Raw genomic sequence first — 24,913 nt, 5'->3', positions numbered from 1 at the left:
AGGTGTGCACTAATAAACAAAGAAATTTGAATAAAAATTCAGATTCCTGTATATATTAGTCCCATCATAACCAGCCCAGATCGCTGTGACAATGCTCTGCATTGTGAGCTGAAACGTTTTTCTTTATCGTCTCTTAATATCTCCTTCTAATTAATTTCTAGATATTTTATTTACGAGATATTTAAACGATATAAATACTAAAATCCTTTTTATAAACATTTTTGTTATTGCCAAAGAACTTTTCAGTTTTTAAAAATGTCTTTATTATTAAATTAGATGCTTTGTCTTATATAATTCCATATCAATGGAATATTTTAGGATAAAATAATATTACATATTTTGATATTGTTAAATTATTTTAACAAGATATGTTTTGAGTTTTCCCGATGACTAACGGTGAAATGCGGTTGTGTTTTGATCATGATACTCTCAATTCCCCTAACCTTGGTCTTGTGCCACTGGACGGGCCAATGCTATTTATAAATATCTTATATAGTCTTATATCTCTGCCGTTCCTAGTAATGTAAAAATTTATGCAATATGATATAACAAAACATTTGTGCATATTTATCTGATGATTTATTAAAAGAAAATAAAGCGATTCAATTTTAAAATATAAATGAGTTATTAAACGTCCTTTATATCTGCTGCTGGCAATCTTCCAGAATTCAATACCGAGCTTTTATTTTAATAATAAATCTTCATATTTTCCCTCCATTTTAAAATAATTTATATGGAAACTAGTGAGTTTTAATGATTATCATTTCGTTGTTATCGAATTGTCTAAATTAAAATTACCCTTCGAAGGTTTGTTATATTAGTTATAGGTAAATGTTAATAATGTTGTCGTTTTCCATTATAAAATGATTATTGTTTTGTTTTATTTTTACTTATCATTACACTATTATCTGAAATAAAAGTAATATATATTCTAACAATAGATATTATTTTTTAAAATATATAATGTAAAAGATTAGATGAAATTACGCTCGATAAAATTTCGGAGTGTAGTTATAAATATTAAATCTGTACCGCTGAAACCAATGAAGGGTCAGGGGTGCAGTATTCTGTAAGTACTTTTATAAGACCAATGGTTGTCCAAGGAGGTGATTTTGTCAGAATCACGCTCAACCACCAGATTTTTAACCAATTAAGGGTATCAACTTTATGAAGCTGAGTGATCCCCAAAGGTCTCCCGAATCCACAGGGCTGATTCAACGGCTACAGGTGACAGATAATAATTATCTGCAACAGCCGGATTCCAACCCGGGTCCTTGGAGTTAGTGGTCCATTGCCTTATCAATGAGCTACGCACTCCCGTAGAAATATATATATTTCTATTAATTAAGATTTATTTACTTAATAGGAATAATTTGCATTAATTATTTGTTTACAATATCGTACCTACAACAGACAAATATTTTACAATATAAAGAAAAAAAAGTTGTTTAATTTTTTTCATATAGTTTATGTGAAAAACACAAAAGAACATTCATAATGTAAATAATAAGTGATATCCAGTAACAAATCTGCGCTCGCATATCTCTTATTTCACTTTTCTTAAAAATGATATTTAACATTCTGAAGTCTCTTCTGTTCAAATTAAGGAGGTATTTTTCTTTAGGTTTATCAGAAAACAATTGTAGTACATTGTAAAATGTAAATTTATTTTACTTATGGCCTTGCTGCTAATTTTTAAAATTTATAATCTTGTAGAAACGTAAAATTGACTTTTACCATCTGACATCATAAGTGATCTTTAAAAATTCTTAATTAATGTAAAAGTAACATTAATATGTGCCTACTAATTTATGTGAAATATTGATTTTTACTATCATTCATCATCTTTTTTATCGATTCAGAAGATTAAGTAATTTATTTAGCCTATTAAAAAAATCAAATAAATTTGCCGCAATTTTGAAGGTAACAGAATACAAAGTGATACATGGTTTTAACCAGTATGTTTATTAATCCTACAATGGGGACGTGATTAATTGCTATATCAGTGGAAACGTTGGGTCTAATTGACTCTTTAGGAATTAAAGGTCGTATCGTATCGTCACTGTTTAAACGAAAAATTATTTTTATAGAATAAATCGTGTAAAGAAATTATGGTTCTAATATAATTGACTTGATATTTCACAATTTTATATTTATTAAGAAATTTAAAAAAAAAAAAGATCAAAACAGATCGGTATTTAGTCAGGAACTTATTTCGGTTTATTCCTAGAGCTCCTTAAAGGAGTCTTTGAGTCTGACGGACAAAACGTTCTCACTGTCGGCTTAAAAATCATAATTTTTTGTATTAGCAAAATAATTTTTTTAATATTTTATATTGCTTTTTTACACAAAATTACAGAGGATTGAGAAGTCACAATGTTTGTAAATGTTGTAGAGACATCAGTTCAATTGAATATATTTATAAACAGGTGGAACTGTTCTAGTACGTATCTACTCCCTTTCCTGGCCAGTCCGCGCCTGACTGCATTCCTTGTAACTGTTGTGTTTCGTTTCATGCCTAACTGCATTTTGCGTTGTTCGGTATAAAAGTCTATTGTCCGTTCGATTTCTCAATTCGTTTCTCTAACTAGTCGGTCTCGAAGAGGTCTGTTACCAGCGTTTTACGCTTACCGAAGAAGAACAAAGAACCTATACCTACTTCGTTATCTTTTATCTTAGTTGGCTATGAATTTTCTGATTCCTTTTTCCCGGCTTGTTAAACCAACCTAAAGGTATTAGTATTATCCAAAATATTTAAATTATTGAGGCTGATTTATTATTTGATTTAACTTCCTCATGATCTGTCGCTAGCCCAGAAATCTGGATTCATTTTATGGCTTCTATTCGAAAATGACGTCAAACCTCAAAGGCCAGATTCGAATCGCAACCTTGATTGCTGCCATATGCTTGATCACCTCAACCACTGTTGATTGATTCATTGTTGAATTTCATTCATTCCATTCAAATCATGAACAAATAAATTAACTACATATTCATGTATGTAGCTTACAAATGTATTTAAACATATACCTTTAAACTTATACCTCAAAATAAGTACTTAGTAAGACTAAAGAATTTTGCAATATTGTTGAGGGACTTTAAACATACCTGGTTAGGGAGTGATGAAAGGGTTGACTTTTTTGTTAAATATGATGTTCTCCAGTTTTGTTCTCAATTTATGCAAAATATCATATCAATACATTTCCAAATAAAATAATGGAAGGATGTTTCACGGAATTTCCATCACTTGGTTAATTTATCAGTTTATTTATTTATCACTCTACCCAGACAATACGGGTGTTCGCAGCAGTGGGTACAACTCATTGCTGCAATTATGACAAACATTTACGTAGCTGTGCACAAAGCTGGCTTTTTCCACAAAATATATCTCAAAGATATATCAAAATATATCTTGCTCTTCTACCAAGGCCTTGCTGGTGTAGCTTATTCTCTCCTACCCAGGGAGAAGTGAGTAGAGCCCACAGCCTCCTTCCACCCATACGCGAAGGTCTTGTAGTGCGGGTAGTTTTCTTTCTTCGTCAGCTCAGGAAGATCGCTCTTCGTCAGAACATAGAGTTCTGTTTCCAACATCATTTTCGTTCTCAGTGCTCCATAAGCGGTACAGGCTAGTACGACGTGCTCGGCGGTCTCTGAAACCTGACAAATTGGTCATGGGTGATCGATGTGCGGCGAGCTTAGTTCGGAAATTCCCATGCCCCTTGAGGAACTGTGAGACCCAGTCGAAGAGGACCTACGTTTATTCTATGCGTGAATCAACGGTAGGAAAGTACTTCCTTAGGGTAGCCCCTTTTGGGAAATCCACCCACCGTCGGTTCTTGTAAGGTTTCTTCTCGAAGGGATTCTCTTCCATATGTTAGGGTTTTCACCAATACACCCTTAGAGGTTCTCGGGTAAATAAGACTAATAAAAGACCTTCCCTCTTTACCTTGTGTTGGTAGTAGTCTTCCTGAAGGAAGGGATCGATAGGAACTCCTCCAGCTAACACGTGTACCGCCTCATGAGACACTGTTCTGTATGCTCGAGTGACTCGCAGCAGAACCATCCTCTGTATTGTAGCCAACCTACTCTTCTGCCTTTTCGAGATATATCGACTCCATGCAGGGGACGCAGATCTCAAGAAACCCACAATTACTCCTTTATAAATGTTCAAAGTTGCTGGGTATCTGAGGCCCCAAAATACGCCCCCTATACGATTGAGTACATTAAAAGCAAGGGTGATCGAAAATTTATCCGTTATCAGTTATCGAAAATTTTCGAACATTTGTCTGCCAATTATATTACTTCTACTGAAGTTCTTAACAAACTTCTGTTTCATCAGTTATCCCTCCCAGCAATACCTAGCACATCGCGATTCGGCGTGCGAAATGTAACTGTAATTGTGTTTACAATTACTTTAGTGTAATTGTTCTTCAAAACTATTAATATTGAATTTTTGGACCATTTAACGGTTATGGAAGTGCAACTGAAACGTAGTGGTAACTAAATTATTCATTTTGTGATTCCTGTCCAACTCCGCTGTTCCGTTTAACTAATCTCTCTAGAAGGATTAGAATTATTTTATAAAGATTTATAACAGAAATAAATCATCGGCAACGCCAGCACTAGAGCTGCCCCTTGTTTCATTCAGGGTAGGATGGTGAGGTAAGAGTTTACATACCCAAAATGCACATTCTAACACCAGCTCAGTGCACATAGAAATTTTCGATTTCCCTATTAAATTTTGAGAGGCTTTAGAAGTAAGTGCGTCGGACCTTGAAATTCGGAATAACAAAAAGTGGAGTGGTAAAACATAGTGAGCCTTAAAGACTCTTATGTATTACTAACTCAATTTACATGGAAGTTTTCAACCCTCTCTATTTCATTAAGGGGATGTAAGATTTTGTGTTTCAGCTGTCGGCCTATCAGATTTGGAATGGTGATTACTTCGGTTTAATTAATGTATTCATTATTTATCAATCAAATGGTTTCAGGAAAAATCATCAAGACTACATTATTTAAAATTAAACCATATAATAATTATTTAAAAAAACTATTTATAACATTTCTATCCTCATTTTTGCAACTTTTCAGCACTTGTCCATTTGTCATTTTCAATCTTTTTTTTTTTTCACCTGTCACATTATTAAAATTATATATACTTCTGGAAGTATTTGTATTCAATTTTTTAATTTCTTATTTCCTCTTTTTGCCAGTGTCCGTGTTTTAGTAGGTCAGTTTTATTATTATTTGTCATCTTACTATGTTTAAACTCTAGACAAAATTTTTGTCGATATCGATACGGTATGGATCATCTGATGGGATGTCGAGCATATTATGCACATTGATAATAACGTATCCTTTAGTTATATTTATGTACATATCCTTAAGTGCCTTTGCTGTTATTAGTAGCAGAGTTTTATTAGTACAAGAGAGCTGTCATATGATAAATGCAAATAAAAAATTATATTACCCGCTCATATTTATCAACGAACCTCAACGCGTTTTATATTGCCTAGCGCTGGCAGATGCTACATTCTCCAGTCTCCATAAATCTCTCCTCAACTCCATAGCTGCTCCATTGAAAACATTCCAGTTCCCACTAATGCATTATGCCGAAAACAATAAGTGACAAAATAAATCGTATATAATTGTATAATAGGTTCCCACTTGATTGTACGGCACGGCACACGGGTGTGAATGGGTAAGCCAGTACCGAGGAACAGTTAAGTTATTACCGGACAACAATGGGAGGTGGGTGAGAACGCACGTGAGTGGAACACAATGGGATTTGTCTCGGGGATAATAAAAAAAGAAGCCCTCTGGTTCGGAGGGAGTCTTCTACCCTAATGGACAGGTGACGAAGGGAGGCCGGGTGTCCTTCGAGTAGGCTCTTCCTTATCCCTCCTGTTTGTTTGGTTGGTTGTTTTGTTGACGTAGTGATGTACTTAACGTGTAATGGATGTAAGCGAATATTGTAGTTCGTTTCATGAAAGGAGTTATCCTAGTTGGCGTGTACAATTGAAATTCGTTCCAGCATTGGTCTATAATTATAGAGATACATAGCTACCAGGATCTAAATTAAAAGTGTTTTGTTTCATGAATTAATACAATTAGCACAGTAAAAGTAATTAATATTAAGCAGTAAAAGAAAATGTTGGGATGGCATACCGCACTAAGGGATTTATAATGCTGAATGGTGTGACTAATATCTAACTGAAAAAAACTAGATTATTTCAGCATTAAAGTGCAGTTAATTAAGCAGAGCCAGTTATTTCTTTTCCGAATATACTGAAGTTAAGGTGCGCATATTGGGACGCTAAAAGTGCGCTTCTGGCAACGCGAATACGTGCTTGTTTTTGATGCTAGAGATAACCATGGGAACAATGCAAATTGGCAGCGCTACCTTTTTTCGTGCAACTGCAAAAATGCAGGGCGCTGATAAAGAGCTATACCAGAGCCACTGATTTGAACCCTCGCTACTCGCTGATTTCAGGTTCCTTTAATAACGGTGGAATATTTATTATAAAATATAAACATATATATTAGTAATCAACTGAGTATATCGACGGAGAAATATTATTATTCCAGATTACTGATTTTTTTTAATTAAAAAAATAATATATGTTTTTATGATGTTGGTATATTCAGTATTACAATCTAAATCATAATCCAAACTAATAAACGTAGTTTTATCCTCAAATCATTCCTTTTGAATTACTCATTAACAAACAAAACTGAATAAAAAAAGAAAACGTGCTTACTGTACGAAAATTAGGAAAAAACTGTGTTCATAGGATGTAGAGTACTGATAGGGCAGAATATCGAAAGTATCCAGCTTCCCTAACAATACAATATTTTTACCGTCGCTATTAATTGAACAATTTTATTATCTTCTATTGTACCCCAATAACAACTTGCACAACAAACTAATTTTGGTCTACGCTTGCAATTTTTTCTAGCTTATTCAATCAGAACAAAATTATTTGCAATTTTTGAATCAATAATTGTAACTGTTCTACCTATGCCTGAAAGAAGAACTTATAAAAAAATAAATTTTGAATAATATAAAATAACCCGGCCTACTGGACGAGAGTCTGGAAAATACTGCATACGTCATAGTGTGGTGCAGGTCGAAACATTTTTGTAGTGTTGAGTCAAATACGTACCAATATCCGCCTAGGCTTAAGTACTATTAGCCAAAGCGTGTGCTGAAATCTCCAAATAACGTTTATCATTATAATTTAAATACATTGTCTTTGTATATATATAATATCAATGATGAGTTTTAATAATATATTTTACGCTCATCCCTGTGCTACACTTTTATTATGGCACAAAAAAGTGTGAAAACGCCTTTATAGTGTCCTAATATGCGCATAGCCTACGTTTTACATATACCTAAACTGAACTTACTAGAAAATAAATTTAAAGAAAATGAAATAAATCCCTCTGCTGGATGAGGTTCTGGGAAAAACTATGTTCCAATAAGTGCCGAGGCTAAGAGTAAACGTAGGTGGTGGCTTATGAAATGATTAAAAGAGTAACTTTTTTATTGAGTGAGTGATGAGTGATTTCGGGAAAAAGTGTTTCTCATTGTAGTGACTAACGATCTCAATTTGCCAGCTGTAAGATCTGTATGATTGAGTTAAATACTTTGTATTTATTAATTTAAAATATCACTGATATCCCCTCTCTCTCCTTCTGTTTGAGCTAAGTTTTTTCAACTTGATAAGGAAAATATAAAGAGTATAAAATATTCAGAGATGACCGAATTCTGCCAAATTTAATTTTTTATTAATTACAATTATTAATTAAATTGTATTTTTTTATATATTCACAAATAATTCAAATAAAAATCATGTTAAAAAAAAGAAGTAGTAACTTCACTTTATTTCCATATTTAATATTTTTTTTTAATTTTCGACGACCATTTACAATTTAACAGTAAAATTGCTGTCCTTTTGTTTTCTTGGATAGGCCTTTTTTCAATACCCTTCCCAATGAGTGTTTTTTAGCTCGTTTAAAATCAGTTTATTATTTCTTTTAATTTAAGTTAAAAGAATAATTAATAGTGAAGAAAAAAATAATGTCCTGTTTTTATTTTGATTTATTTTTTTTTAGTATCTATTATTTCAATACACGTATGAGCATTTCATGTTACATTTAATTGTAACTAAATAGAGGTTCTTAAATATTTTAACTGTTTATTGATTTAATATATATATTAGATTTTTAGAATGGTTTATATCTGGTTATTGCTATACAATACAATATATATATATATAACAATGCAATATATGTAACACATGAAAATGCTGTAATGTAATGCTATATATATATATATATATATATATATATATATATATATATATGCTACAATATATATAATACAATGCTATATGTTAATAATAATTGTTTTTATTGTTGTAGGGAGGTGATGTCGAGGGCTGCTTGGGCCGTAGCTGTGGCGGCGCTGGTAGCGCTCGCTGATCCCGGGTCGGCCCGCCGCTCGGTCACCGTCCTACCCGAAGACGCTCGGCCTGGATTCACGGTTCGCCGGCTGAGGCCTGCTCTGTCTCACATGTCCTATTCCCTCGTTTCCACCCCCGTCGCTCAGTACTTCGCCGTTCTCGAAGATGGTATAGTGATGACAACCGCAGATCTTGCTCCACTACTCAATCTTCCCGTCAATCTTGGAGTCCTCGAAGAGACACCCAACACCACATCAACACATAGTCTTCACATGTATGTTCTAGAGCGGCGGGATATGTTGAGGTTTCCAGATTCCGTAGTCGAAGGAGCTAAAGTGAAGGAAAACGCCCCTCCTGGGACGAGGGTGTCACTTCCACCGATCAAACTGGAAGGGAAAGGTACAGGAGGGCCTATCAAGTATACGATAATATCAGGCGATCACGGCGCCTTCGAATTATTGAAAAACGAATCCTTAGCTATTGTGACAACGAGACCTCTTGACAGGGAACACAGATCGTCCTATAGGTTAGGGCTTCAGGCTAGTGATGCGAGAGGAATCGACAGGGCGAACGTGAAATTACTAGTCGAAGTCGAAGACGTCAACGATAACAGCCCCCAATTTGATGAGAAGGTTTATAGGTTTTCATTGGGAAAGATTAATGGCACAGAGTGGCAGAGATTCGCGAAATTGGGGAAAGTTCATGCAACTGATGCCGACGATGATAAAGTGGCCTATAGGTTAGCGACCCATACCAGTATGGCCATTATAGTTCCTCAGACTGGTGAAATATTGCTCACGGGCGATCCTGCCCTCAATACCGAATACCAATTGACAGTGATTGCGCACGATCTGAGGGTGCCCTCCAGGGAGTCAAAGCCCTCTAGAGTCTTTTTAGAGTTCAATGAAGAAGAAGAAAACGCAATTCACAGGATAGAAAAGAGAAGAGTTACCAGGGCAGTCAGGCCTACCAAGAGAATAGAATTTACCGAAAGTGACGGGGAGCAAGATGGAAAAATCGTCTTCCAACTCGAAAAAGAAACTGAGAGGGAAACATTCAAGATTAGAGACGAGAATCCGTGGGTTACGGTTGAACCAAACGGTGCGGTGCGAGTCAAGAAGAAGTGGGACTACGAAGAACTAGGACCGGAGAAGACTATCGACTTCTGGGTTACCATCACCAACGCAGGAGTAGGAGGTGAGTTTTGTTATTTATTAAATATTTTTGGTTCATAAATGATTTTGTAAAATGTTTATACAAGTGTGCCTATACAAATATACCTTTTTTATTTATTTTCTTCATAGTTCATTGAACTTGTAAAGAATGCCTGTTAGAGACAACTTGCAACAAACCATAAAAAAAAAATATATTTATCTGTTTTAATCTGCTCTTTAATCATTAAATAGATTTTCCATTATTTCAATATTGAAAGAGAAACAGTGTTCTATTTGCAGTTCCAAGTTAAAATAATTTACTCATTTTTCGATGTTACTGGAGAAGAGATATACCTCTATTTTTGCTTATTTGAAGATTCTCAAATTATTCTCTTGTTTGCTTTTATCATTATTTATCCCTAGTTCGTTTCTGTGATTTATAGTTGTTCAATACAGCATATGTAGTTTTTTTTATGGCGTGAGCTGATTTTTTTATACTAGCTATTGAAATTACAAGTAATAATGATAATTAAATTATTTGTTATTTCTGTTGATAAATTTAAAAAAATTATATGTTAAAATTGAATTTTTTAAAGCTTAAATGATAAAGGCTCTTTGGTGGTGGGGAATGTAGGATCCACACTGATTCATAGTTTTATTTAATTTTGGAATATTGCTGGATTTAATTAAATGCTTACAGACTACTCTACTCGCTATTGTTATCATGTAAAAGATAAAAATAATAATGTCCCCTCTTGCAATTATTTTATTGTTAGAATTATCTAGTATGTCTGGTATAATTCATGTTTAATTTCAAAGAGGGGCTTTGAAAAATAAATAAACTAATATTTATGTTTTAGATCTCATACTTTTGTATTACTTGGAATTTTACTTTTCTTCAAGCCAGCCTCTTTGACTTCTTTTGTATACGTATATTTCGAGTCCCTTTCATGGTGTTTGTTATGATAAGCGGTCATTCTTCTTTTCCTAGCTCTTCAATACTAATAAATATTTATACCTTCGGCCAGAGTGCTTTTTTACTGCCACAGAGCTGCTAACGGGCTAGTTTTAGACCTTTTTGAAATGGAACTTGGCCTAACATTGAAGATTATTCGTATTTATATATGTAAAAAAATTTCCTTATTCGTACATAGCATATAATGTATTTTCTATAAAATTATGAATTTACACACACTATTTAATTTTGATTAATGAACGAATTCAAGAATGCTTGAATTAAGAATAATTTTGTGATTTTTTGAAGCTATATATTATATAAAACCGTAATAACTCATCTTTATTAATGCGTTAGTTTTAAAAAAAATGCTGATTCAGAAATTCAAATAAGTTTTCCACGAGTTTTTAATGGGAAATCATTGAGTCCTCGTGGTCTAGAACACGACGACACAATACGCTATTCTTCATGCAGACGACTGAGTGACGGTACGAATCTAACACGACCCGCCTTAATGATACCTCGTAATGACGGGTCTAAGTAAAGAAAATGTCCTGCATTGATTTGTGTTCCATGTTCCTCGATCGCTCGGCTAGACAAGAAGGGAACAAAATGAAATCGTGCGGTCCCGTCTGTCACGAAGGCCGACAAATGGAAGACCTAGGACCTGAAACGGAATATTTTGACTGTTACAGTGTTAGTTTTTACCATTTTTGTTTTAACTTGAAGTGTACTGCTTAAAATAAGTCCCAATCCTAATTTCTAAAAAATTGTATACTCTTTTTTTTTAGTAGGGTATGATAGTGCAAAAATGAAATATACAAAAATTTAGATATAAATAAAACGTAATATTTTTGTGTGTATAATTTGCTAAATTAATATTATTAAAGCTAAATGTGTTTATTATTACAGAAATAGTATTTTTGTTTAATAATATAATAATTTCTGCCCTTACAGCATATTTTAGTATTTTAGGCATTGTAATCTTTTAAAATTAATCGGCTAAAAATATATATAAATATAAACCCTAACAGTCCGGTACTAAAAATTCAATTATTTAAAAAATTTGACTGATTGTTTTTCTCGTAAGCTTCATATGTCAAGTGAATTGTCAATGAAGTTTTTTAATTTATGTAAATTTAATTCCTTAAAATGTAGCCCTGCTACAGTAAAAGGAGAAAGGTCTGAGCATTAAGCATACATTTATATGTATACATTTTTAATTTCTAGTTTGTTTCTGATTAAAAGAGGATGTGAAAATAAAAAATTGTAGATTTTGCCATGTTATAATGAGATGTGAAATATTTTTTACTTAATTTTTAATTGTTGTAAAAATTTATTAAATAATGCTAGACATTTCTAGCATTATTTAATAAATTTCTAGCATTATTTAATAAATTTTTGACATTATTTAATACCATTGTATTTTATTATTAATACAAACTTTTGTAACTATCCTAGCTTGAAATAATTTAATTATGCATCTGAAAATAAGATTTCTTATTTTTTAACGTGCTTGCATTTTTTTTACCTCAGGTAGGATAATTTACTGTCGCAATGAAATTTTTTTATCGTTAGTTTTTCAGAACTCTATAATTATTTTTGATAAATAATTTCAGCTATTATATTATAAAAAATTAAAAGTTTTAAAATAATCTCATGTTTGCACCTCTTGATCATGTGAGTACTTAGTTGTGAATTATTCCTATAAATTATTAGGGATAAAAACTTTCTTTTTTGTTTGAACAATTATAAATGTTGTAATTTTATTTATTTATTTTAATTACATAGATGACTAAATCCTACCTCTTCTAAATTCGGGTATCATTTTAATTAGTACAAGATTATTAAATGATTAAATTGAACTAATAAATAAAGAAACACATACAATTATGCGAATTAAAAAAATCTTTTTTTTTTAGTTTCTTGAATTTCTCTTTACTTAATTTTGGACTGAGTTTTTACCAAAAAATTCGAATTTTTTAAATCTATTTTTGTTAAAATTGTAGCTTCTTCTTAAGGTGTTTTTTACTCGTTGTTCTTCTTCTGTTTCTTTTATTTATTTCTCAATTCCAAATAGAATGTGGAATGAATCTTCTGGAGCTTTGCATAGTTCACAATGTCTACCAGTTTTTATTTTCATGAGATTGATGAATTTCTGTTTACATCCGAGATTTGACCGTAGCTTTACTACATATTTTTGCCGAATTCCAAATTATGAAATTTGTGAAATTAACATAGAAAAATATTTAAAAAAAAATTAATTTACTGTATAATTTTAACACTCAAATATTCATTTGAAATTTTCACTCCCCGATTCACTGAATTTTGTTAAGAAGTTAATAAAAGATTTTGTTTGTTATACTTATGAAAATTGCAATAATTAGACATTGACGGTAATAGTAATTTTTATCTCAATTTCGCTTACATTATTTTGCTGTTAAATTTTCTTGAATTAATGTTTTTTCCTCCTCTTAAATAAAAAATAGCTTGAATAAAATCGCTATTAATAATGAATTTTATTTTAAAATATTATAAACCACTTTGCTGGATGATCTTTATAGTTAGAATGTAAGCAAGCGAAGCTATGTCCAGCACCTGTTACTAGGGGTCAACCGATTATGTCTTTTTGTTTGGTGACCTTGTCCCCTAGGATATCGTGGAATTTGCAAACAAGCCCCTTCCTCCTGCTCCTTATAAATGTACAAATATTTACTAATATTAAAAATGTTAATCAAATATATTTATGTTTATTGCTTTGATATAACACATATGCTGAACATAATTACAATACAGTTTTGATAGAATAAATAACAAACTAATCTAATAGTATATAAACAGTGTGTAACCAATTGATTCAAGAGTAAATAAATATTTTAATTAATTGCGTTTCTGAAATGTATCATGGATTCATTATTTAAACCCACCCTTTCTTGATTAGTTACACCTAAACCATAAAAAAAATAGTAGAAAAAATAAATAAATAAATAGAGGTCGTAGAACTATAAATCATATAATTTGTTCTATCATTTTTTTTATTTTGAGAATATTTTTATAAATGGAGAAATGATGAAAAAACTTGTTTTCTATGATTTTAAAAAATAATATTGTTATAATTTTTATTTAGACGTGTTATACTTAGATTATCTCGTCGGCTTACTGGTGAAACACATTAAGTTAAGATTTTTCTAGTTTTGAGTTATTTGGTTTTTCCAATCTAAAATGTTAAAAAAATTAAACCCCAAAGAATTTAATTATATCCTAAAAGTCTGCTTGTAAAATAACTATTTCCATAACATTAAAAGAATGTATTTTATCATGTAATATATCAAAACATAAATTTTTTACTTAGCGTATTTCACTTGGAAACCAGTGATCTATTCATTATTTAATTATAATATCGTTTTGAAACCTTAGTTTTGATTCTCTAGACATTAATTATATATATATACATATTACTCATTTCATTATTTAGCCCTGATAACGCAAATTTTTTATTTTTATTATTTTGATGGGTATAAGAATATTACTGTCATTACAATATGTGTATTGATACTGCAGCATTAATTTCTTTTATAGTTATACATTCCTATTTTGTTTATTCTTATTGCGAAAATGGAATAATTATAATATATAACTATAATATTAAGTCATTCTTAAAGAAATATAAAATTTTCTTATTATATCAATCAAAATGAGAAACTAACTGAGACAGACCACTACGACATAAGTGCAGTGCCTGAACTATCAGCAGATGTTCGGTGAACGCTGATTGTGGGAACCCAACCTTCGTGAGATGGACTCTCATTAGTGAGGTCCACTTGGGGATACTCTCACGTATGTGGTATATTCCTTTTTTACTTGGTATATATATATTTACTTCAAATTAATAAATTTGATAATAATCCCTATTCATTTACTTGTTCCCTTCACCTCTGCTGAAATTACTTAAAAATAAATTATTTAAATAATTTATAAATTAACATAAACTTCTGCTTAATTAACAAATATGTCAATGTATCTAAACAATACTATAAATATAATATACTACATAGTACAAAAACAAAAACAGCAAAAATATTGAACACAATGACTGGTACAAGTCTTAAAAGTCAAATTTATTTGAAGGAAAAATATATAATCACTCATATTTATGGTTCTTTGAATTGCTTTATCCTTATTTATAAAACACCAAAGTTTTTGTATTATGATATAAAAAAAATTATTACAGTTATTAGCATTTAAACCACTATATCAACTATTAACAAAACTTTCCAATTATCTAAATACAAACCGAATATTAACAATATATATATTAGTTATCAATAAATTTACTATATTTTACTAACCATTCTCTAGAATATGTTAACAAATATATAGAATTATACCATTGTATTATATAATTATATTTAAGTAAGATCTGAAGTGAGAAAATAGTCAAAATAAAATTACTGGCATCTCTTATTTCTTATTTTTTATTGATTATTAATAAATTATTAGTTATTCCTTGGATAGTTTTATCTTTTTTCTCGTAGCATATTCAAAGATATATGTTATTCTCGTTTCGTGCAGAATTTGAATTTGTATTGCCGTCGTTTATTTAGTAGTCCAGCTACTAAAGTTTTTATGAAATCCAAATATATTGTATATAAGAAAGCATAACAATAGTTTAGAGAATATTAGAAAAATTTTGCTATTAACTTATATTAACAATAATTTTATTTACTATTATTATTTTATTTACAATTAACATTTATTTTCCTTGGAGAAGTAAGTATAATGTCCTACATACATGCTACCTGTTTTTCTTTATTCAAATGTTTTCAATTGGTTTAAGAAAAGTTTGCCACTGCTTTCAGTCAGCAGGGAAATAAATGTTTCTGTTTTCAAATGGGATTTGTTCTAGTTTATAACAATATTTCCTTAATTTATTGGTTTTTTATTCCTTTCGGAGAGTACCGTTATCGCAATTGGCTAATAGTTATATTTAATTTTTTTTTTCATATTTACTCATTCCAGATATAATACATTTCAAAAAAGTTGCCTTCAGAAAATGGTATGAAAATCTTTTTTATGTAATAATCTTTATTGTACATTTATCAGACTTGACTTTATTTAGCTCTGTTTAATTGTTTTAGCAATATTGATTGATGAATTTAAAAAAATACAGGTCGTAATTTTAAAAAATATCTATAGTTTTGTAAACTGTAACTTAGTAAAAAATCTTTTAATTAGTTATGTACTGTTGCAATATGTAAAATAAAATCTATATATAACTTTCCATAATCCTACTACTGAAGGATTTATAAAGTTAATTAAAAAACGCCATTAAGGAGTGTGGCTATTCTTTAGCCATTATTATTATTATTTTTTTTTTTTAGAAGAGTCATGTAACTCAATTTTTGAAAATCATAGCATCTAGTCGTTTCTTACGGGGTTGGTAATGTTTTAAATAATTGTATAGATTAATCGATAATTTATAGAACATTAAAGCCATTTTCGGTACATACAATATAATATTTCAAGCTTTTCTAATAATTCGGTAATTTTTGCCCTTAAGTAAATTTTAAAAGTATTAAACTTTATCACAGATTTGGTGCGTTCGGAAACTGAATTATAGAGAAATTTTGATGAAAAAGTTGATTGAAAATTGTAGAATATTACAAAAATTCGAATCGCCTTTACTTAATTATAAATCATCCATTGTAACGTATAATAAAATAAATATTCCAAAAAGAAATTGAATAAACTAAGTAAAATAAAAAAATACAGTATGAAGTGTAGAATTTAAAAAAAATTGTCTGATAATTCTCAGAATTCTTAATATAAAAATCCGAATGGATAAATTTAGCATTTAAAATACGTCCTTGGCCTTTTATCATCGAATCTGTTCCCTGCCGATTCATTGCGCGTATGCGATGAACGAACAAAGTTCCTAAAATAAGATTATAAGAAAGATTTGTTTTTCATTTACTACGTAACAAATCTCGAGACATACTTTGCTAATTAACTTCGTGTCACAATTTAGTAATATAATTATCCTGTATACAGATCGACCGATAATCCATTATATTCTCAAGTCCATCATAATTATATAAATGAAAAGTTGTACTTTTATAACTAACTAAAAAATAATAATTAATTTCAACTGTCATATAAATTTAACAGTTTAAGTTTTTAATGCCATATGAAATTTAGTTTTATCATTTCTATATAGAATCATAAATTTGGTATTTCTTTGGAAGTTACAATATTATTTTGAATAGCTATCCATCGACGGTTTTTTTATTTTAAATATTCGTTAAATCTGTACATACATCAGTTGATAATTTATAGAGTATTTTGTAAGTTTACTAAAAGATTTTAAGAAAACCTGTGCTATGTATGACGAAGCACAATCTTTTAGGTTTAATGGTGTATGAGATAATACAATTTGAGGTATGGGTGAGAGGTATTTATTAAGTATTATGATCAGTACTTAACACAACACTCCCAATGTTTTTTCCCCATCTATTGAAATTGAGGGATAAATGACAATCCTCTTCCGATGGGCATTTTGTTGTATTTATTTTTTCATTTAGGTATCTGCACCTGTCAGTTACAAAATCCGTAGACTGACTGAAATATAAAAATTTAATTTTTAAAATCAGTTAATGATGAATCTATCTTTCCCATGTTTAACAGAGGTTCTATCTAATTTTATAATGAATTTCCAAGTTTATAATTCTAGAGATTTATTTAAATGAACTTTTAATTTCTTAAGATTGTATTTTTTCGAAATATATATAGTCATTTTGAAATACCAATCTACTGATTAGTACTAGAACCAATAACTATACTATAGTTAATGTTCTATTGTTAAATATTAGCAACATAGTGGTATATGTCCTCCTGTTTTTCTAAAGGAACAAAGTTTAACCCGGACAGACACTATAAAATACCTTGGATTGACATTAGACAAACGACTTACATGGACTCCCCACATAAAAATAACAAAACAAAAGCTAAATTTCCGACTTAAATTATTATTTCATCTTTTAAATAAACGATCAAAATTAGCACTTTCAGAAAAACTAAAGATTTATACTTACCTTCTCAGACCAATTTGGACATACGGTGCACAAATTTATGGATATGCCAAAAAAACTAACTTACTGAAACTGCAACAGTTTCAATCAAAATTACTAAGACTGATCAGTAGTGCTCCCCCCTACATCAGTAACAAGAACTTACACAAAGACTTACGAACTGCCTACGTACAAACAACCATTTAATCATTATATAAACGGTTTCACGACGCACTTTCAACACACACTAACCCTCTAATTCAAGGACTATCAACACTAGACTTAGCAGATACGAGACGACGTTTACGAAGGAGCTGGAATAGGGACCTCTTAAATTGATTTTTAAATTTCAATTTTAATGGAGAGGCATCATTGGATGACCTTAACCTTCATGCCTTCATGACTTTTTTTTTTTTTTTTCTCTCTCTCTCTCTCTACATCTCATTCGCTGGTTGTAAAAATACTTTTACAGTTGTGAATAAACTTAATAAAGTGAAAAAAAAAAATATTAGCAACGATTTGGCCAGCTCGGCATTATTTTATGAACAGTTAAATATTTTATTTATAAAGATTATCAGTTTCATTTTTTTTTATTTAATTGAAATCAAAGCTTCAGTTGTTTTTTTCAAATCTCCTTCTCTTCTTTCCTCTCTTCACTATCTCTGGTCATAATATTTATATATTTCATCTTTATTTTTAATTAATTATATTTAATTAATTTTTAAGTCATTGTTAAAATTATTAATGCTTTCATCGTAAATTTTCTATTAATGTAGCTTAAGAAAGAACATGGGGGTCGAGGGCTTTACAATACCCGAAATACGTAATTAATTTTTTTTTTTATATAACTTAGAAATGGACTTGGGACTATGAATCCGTAGTACCCCTACACAGGTACATTATTACATTAATGTGTTTGCATGACTGTTGAATACCATAAATTTTATATCATATTGCTTCTAAATATTATTGAAAGAATTGAGGGACAGAAAATAGAAGATGATTGGATAATGAAACTTTAAGAATACATTATTTGTAGGTTCCAGTTAGTTGGTCCCTGAGGGGATTACAAAGAGGGACTTGACCTATTTGTCGCCATAAGCCATTGGATGGAATAATTGGTTTGGCAATTATTCAATTTATTAAATTGTCCATTTGAATGCTCGATAATTTCTTCGTAGTGAATTAGTGCCAAAGGTGAATGTAATATTTCGAGCTTCTTCTAATTGGATTGCTTAGGTGAATGAACTCAGTAAAAATCAATTTGTTGATTGAAACCAAAGCTATGTGTATTTTGAAAATTTAATTCACCTTTAGGCATATTGGGCGAATTCAAAGTCTCTCTAGAAGCCATTCAATTAAATTTTAACTTACCTTCCTTCTGGAAGTGCCACTTTATGGAATCAATTTTTCCTAAAAGATTGTAATAATTTTTATTAAACTCGCCATGTCAATGTAAAATTAAATGGTCTCTAATATCAGCTAGGTCTTATCTTTATTGGAATAGTTTAACAGTGGCTTAAGTAAAGTATTTTTAGAAAACCTTTTTTAAAGTAATCTTTAATTTTGTTTATTTGAAAAGAACTAACCGATTTTCATGTTAGGGATAATAAAAAATTGATATATGCAAAATATTGAAGAATTGTATGAATAACCTAAGTATAAAAAAGGAAAAATAGATACATCAAATTCGAATAGGAAAACCGTAACCACCCGATCTTTCCCGAATGGCTTTTGCTGAACTGTTGTAATCTTGGCAGAAAAAAATATATATTTGCTATTCCAACTGAAAACTACACAAATAGCGGTAACTTCAACATGAGCCGACCAGAGCACACAAAATTTGAGGGCGTATGTAGTTTTATTTCTTACATAGTAACCATATGTTAGGGTCATGTATTTATAAATTTTACAGTTTCCTTACTCTAAAGAACCATATTATCTGTACAATACTATTTCAGTGTCTTTTTGTATAATTATTGATGAAAAACGTATGAAAAAAATAAACATTATTAACACAAAAAAGAATTCATGCATTATTTCAAGAATAGGTTTAGGATTAGAAGTGAATACTTTTTTAATTATTCTATGTTACTCCGTGAATGTACGTGTATATATTTAAAGATGTCGTTGCTTTACCTAAGTAGTACCACATTTGGCAAAAAAAAAAATCTTGCTTTTTTACATAACATTTCGTAGAATATGCTTTAAATTGGAGTTAATTTATAATAATTCTAATAGCTTCAGAAAAGTAGCACGTCCTCTGTAAAGAACGTGACCGCAGTCTACGGCACTATTTTTGGATACTTACAATTCTTTGTCGGATTTGCCACTTTTCAATGTGTCACATTATTTCTGGCGAGTGCGTTAGTGTGTATATGTGCTTATATTTATACATGTATGTGTGTATCTATGCATAAGTGTTAGACATGAATTAATTGATTATTTTTATGTTTTTATTATTTTGTTTACTGGTAAATTTAGTTTAAACCGCGTTATTTTGTTATAAAGTTTCTGGTTTGATGTGTTTTCTTTTAATTTTACATCACTGTTATTTTGAAGGAACTTAGCCCCAGAATAAAACTTATTTATTATTTTATTCTTTAATGAATCCTACTTGATTGTGAGCCTTGGGGGAAAAGGAAAGTCTTACATTAATGTTACTAATCTAGATATGTGTTCAGATTACCAAAACTACCGAGTAGGTTCTATACTCACAGATAACAGTGAAACGTAAACTTTATTTTTTAACTGTAATAACTCGGGTATTGAAGAAATGTTTGTATCTGCGGCTGCTTAAAAAACATTATGCCTTTTAAATATTGGTGTTTTAAAAACTCGTTAGTTTTACATTAAAATATAATGAAGTCTACTTTAATGTTAATAGCACCGAAGCTGTTTATGTTTCCATTTGCTGTTTCCAAACAATTCCTCAACTTCTTGCCCTAAACGGAGGGAGTGGGTCAGATAAATGAGACTGTAACTCCATTCCGCCTCTACCACAATAATAAGATGGAATTGCTTCCTCCAGTCAGTTACCTCGCCCATTTTTCTCTGGAATTTTTTTTTTCTTTATTTGTTATGAACGGGCTTGTAGAATTCTTCTGTCTGTACTTTATGTGTGCTCGTTAATACTATATTTCTGAGAAGAGTTTTAAATTTAAAACGGTACTGTTTATCTAAGAAATTTAATTATTTTCATCTAATTTATTTCTGCAATTTTAGTATTTTATAAAACATGTCTTGTAGTTTGACAAAAGTAGTTATAGAACTGATCAATCGCTTACCAGAAGAACTAATAAATCAATCAACCAAAAAAAACAAAAAAAAAACTAAAAAAGATATATTTAACTGGATACTTTCTTACTTCTATGATTCCCAATAATTTTTTTAACGTTTTTGATTCACCAATTGTCCATATGTGCCTGTATTTTTTCTTAACTCCACATAATTCATTTATTATATTACAATTAGAATTAGCAATGTATATGTGTTCTTAGTGATAGATATTATTGGATCCTTATTTTTATCATATTCTGTATCATCTTGTTTTATTCTCATTATTTTATTAATTCACTATATGTAAATTTGCAGCTTTATTATTCACTTCAAAATCCTTTCAGTTATTTTTATTATTAATCCTTTCCACTTATCTTTAATTTAATTTTTTTAATAATTATTGATTTATTTTTATTTTAGTAGTTGTTAATTAAATTATTAGTTGTATCACTTGAGATCAAATCATATTGTACTTATCTAGCTTAAAAATTGTATAGCCTCCACAACGCCTTAATAATCAAAACTGTTTATAATATTTACATTACACTTATGTCTATCATTTGTATGTGTTATTTTGGCACCGACCATATAGATGTCATCTAAACTAACTATATAGAATAAAATAAAAAAAAGATGAGTTACACATCTTGTTAGTTAGTTTTCCTAGTAGTAATTAGTTTTTCTCTCATATACCATTCCACCAATCAACAAAGCTTGTGCACAGTTGTGTTTGGTAATATATTAAATTACTAATATTTGGCTACTGGTAATGGTATTTGGTGGTGGGAACAAATCCGGCAAGTTGGCCTAGTGGTCCTTTTTGCCAACCCCTGACGGCAACCGGCCGCCGCGTACTGACCATGGTGGGAGTGCCAAGATTCATTCCTCGGGACCGCCAAAAAATGAATGTTAACTGTGCTCCAGGTGGGAATCGAACCCACAACGTTCCTAACCGAGCGCACTGGGACCTGCGCCCTAACCCACACGGCCGTCATGTCCCTAATATTTGGGTAAGTAAAATATGTTGTTGATAGTTCGCTTAATTGTTGCTTTGGAGTTTAGGAACAGTATACATGAACTTGAAACTAGGAGAGACTACGCACGTGGGATCCCCTGTTAGAAGGAAACTTTGTAAATTTTGTAAAGGAAATTTTATAATGAAGTTTAATAACTCGAAATGTATCGGACATGCGTCCTAAAGTTCTTGCCAATGCCCCTTAGGTAGTGATAAAAATTTATTTAATATAATTTAAGCAACTGAATGAATTTAAAGGTTACTAAAAACCAATTAGATTTGTTATATTTTTATTGTAGAATAAGAAAAAAATATTCCCTGCTATATTAAATGAGTTAATTTACATTTGAAAAAAAAACTTCCTGTATTACAGGGAAACTATTTATTTATTTTTTAAAATAAAAAATACGAATTTTACCAATAAATCGAAATATGGAAATTTTTAGTAGGGGCATTCGCCTTAATACCCTTAGCATTTCATCCAAATTCTGCTTTACAAGCACCGTTAGAAAGCGGTATTTCGAATCTTCCTGTTCTTATCAATAACTTTTATAGCCTTCATAAGTGAGAGAAAGTAGTGCAGAATTAAGAAAAACAAGCCATTGCTAATTTTTTTTTTATGTTTCAGAATTTATTTTATGGTTGTGACATGGTCATACATACTAGATTAATTCTTTAACGTAACCAAATGGAATGGTCTTAGATATTTATAATAATGAATATAATGGCAAATGCTTATGGTGTCTGTAGTTTTTATTTTTGTTAATTGTCTTAGCTTTCTTAATAATTTATTTTATATGTACTTCTTTTGGCCTGGTGAAATCGGATGTTGTGGAGCAAGATTTCACTACGTGCTTTAAATTTTTTTTAAATGAAGATTTTTTAAAAATAACAAAAATTTTTTTTCTCATCGAATCCAGAGGTAAAGGAGTGACCTAGGTTTATTATCCTCCTCCCCCTCCCCCAAGCTCAGGTAATCTATTATACAGCTAACATCCGTCGGCGGAAACTTTAATCCTTTCGAAATCAGTATAAATGATGAACTTCAGCTCCGTATTCTTATATGTTCTCTTATTGAAGCTGGGTCCTTTTAAGAGCAATGAAGTTATTGATTGAAAACAGCTTTTGGTTTAGTCACTCATGCACCAGCTCTGTCATGCAACACTTTTATTGCGGTTTCGTCGTTTATGTTTCTAGTCTGTAAAACTTTGTTTACGGGACTTTGTATGTTTTGATTTACACGGTTCAATTTAATAAGGTCTAGATGTAAAAATGTTTATATATATATATATATATATATATATATATTTTAATACAATTCATATGAAGATATTTAATCGCTCAAAATTAGAAAAACAAAAATCTCAACTGCAAAAAAGATCTTATGTCTCATTGTGTTTAATAATCAGAATTTATTTTACGATTAGAAAAATATTTATAAGGTACTGTTTAAAGGGACAGTTGGGGACAAATTCCAGGTGGTGAAAATAAATAGGCACGAATGTGTTTACTAAGGCCATTATGGAGGAATCCTGTCCCGATGGACGGAGAAGTAGGCAGTTAGCACCTCGGTAAATATCGGAAAGAGATCAGGCGCCGAGATACGACGAAGGATTATGCCGACTATGCGGTGGTGGCATATGGCCGCGAGGGGTGGCCCCTATTGTGTGGGGGCTTTTTGTGCCCCACGGCATATCCTCCCTGGCCTTGCCTTGAAAGTGGAAGTGGGACCGGACCGGTTCTCCGGTACTACGGTGCTAGGTGTAACCTTCCCTATTTATAGCCTTCTCAAGGCCTCGCGCTCCGCGTTATTCATCTCGCTGTGTACAGTCTGCCGCGCTAACGTACTCTCAGCAAACATAAACATTAGAACGACTTTTCCTGAATGAATATCTCAGATAGAGGAGAATCTAGGTTTCTAGTCTGGACTAGAAAGCTCATAATCAATCGTTGCTGTATTTTTATGTATTTGTATTCTAAAATGTATACTTATTTTTCTATGAGTTCTGAACAATCATTACATGATATTGATCCATAAAATCCAGTCCGTAGAAAATGCATCTGCAAATAATTTCAAAAATTAGTTTCTGCCACACATAACATAAAAGCGAATCAGTGATCAGGAAAATCATACTAATTAGCCGATTACTTTAATAAAGTGAGGAATTCAGTTATCTTTTTTCCCCCTACAAAATTCCTTAAACTGTGCATCTTTGCGAAACAAATATAGGACAAAAAATTAATCGGCATTAAATTCTGCACCGACTAAACACTATAACTTAATAATTCGGTCAAGTATTAAGTGGTAAACAAAGGTACGAAATTTTTTTCTTCAAATTTTGTCCAAAAGTACTTATTAATACAAACTTACCACAGAAACACTTTTCTAGTGGTCTTAAAACGGTTTTTAAGCAGCCAATTAGCTTGATAAATTAATGAATTATTTGAGGTCTTTATTTTGGTTTTATGACAATATGCCCTAAATGTTGGGACTGAGCTAATCACCTGTGCTGGTTGTATATGGACTAAACCCTGGTTTACAACTATATCATTTGGACAAATTACAACATTATGGCGCTCATTCGACCCATTATTTAATGTTCTTTAATTTGTTTTATTATAATTCTGTCACTTTAATCTACCGTTTAGGATTTATATTCTAAAAACCTAAAGAAAGACCTAAAATTTCTAATTTATTACCAGACAAATTTGCTGCTCAGTTTTAGGATCACCGAGAAATGCGCAGCTGTAATAACATGGATTCATATGTTTAGTCCTAACTTTTTCCCAAGGATGTACCGTTTAGAAGTTATTGGTAAAAAATAAAAAATAAAACCTAATTCTTTACTTTATTAATTTAATTAGCTGATTAGTAAGAATTTTAGAACCGCTAAAAATGCGTTTCAATGTTAAATGTCGCAGAACAAATTTTTAAAGTTGTTTCCAGATGTATATTCTGTGGGATGGATTAT

The 24,913-nt window shown here is 30.8% G+C and overlaps 1 protein-coding gene across 1 annotated transcript in view; it reads left to right on the top strand.

Annotated features, from left to right (window-relative positions):
* The window catches only part of LOC106690995 (neural-cadherin), a 79,598-nt gene that overhangs the window by 24,816 nt on the left and 29,869 nt on the right, over window positions 1–24,913 (top strand). The window contains exon 2 of the mRNA XM_067051939.1: window positions 8,431–9,668. Coding sequence (XP_066908040.1) covers window positions 8,438–9,668 — 1,231 coding nt within the window. The 5' untranslated portion in view covers window positions 8,431–8,437. The remainder of the gene's footprint in view (window positions 1–8,430; window positions 9,669–24,913) is intronic.

The sequence above is a fragment of the Halyomorpha halys genome, unplaced genomic scaffold (assembly GCF_000696795.3).
Source record: "Halyomorpha halys isolate HHAL.00 unplaced genomic scaffold, Hhal_1.1 Scaffold2024.1, whole genome shotgun sequence".
NCBI lineage: Eukaryota > Metazoa > Arthropoda > Insecta > Hemiptera > Pentatomidae > Halyomorpha > Halyomorpha halys.
This window is presented reverse-complemented; position numbering and strand designations above follow the sequence as displayed.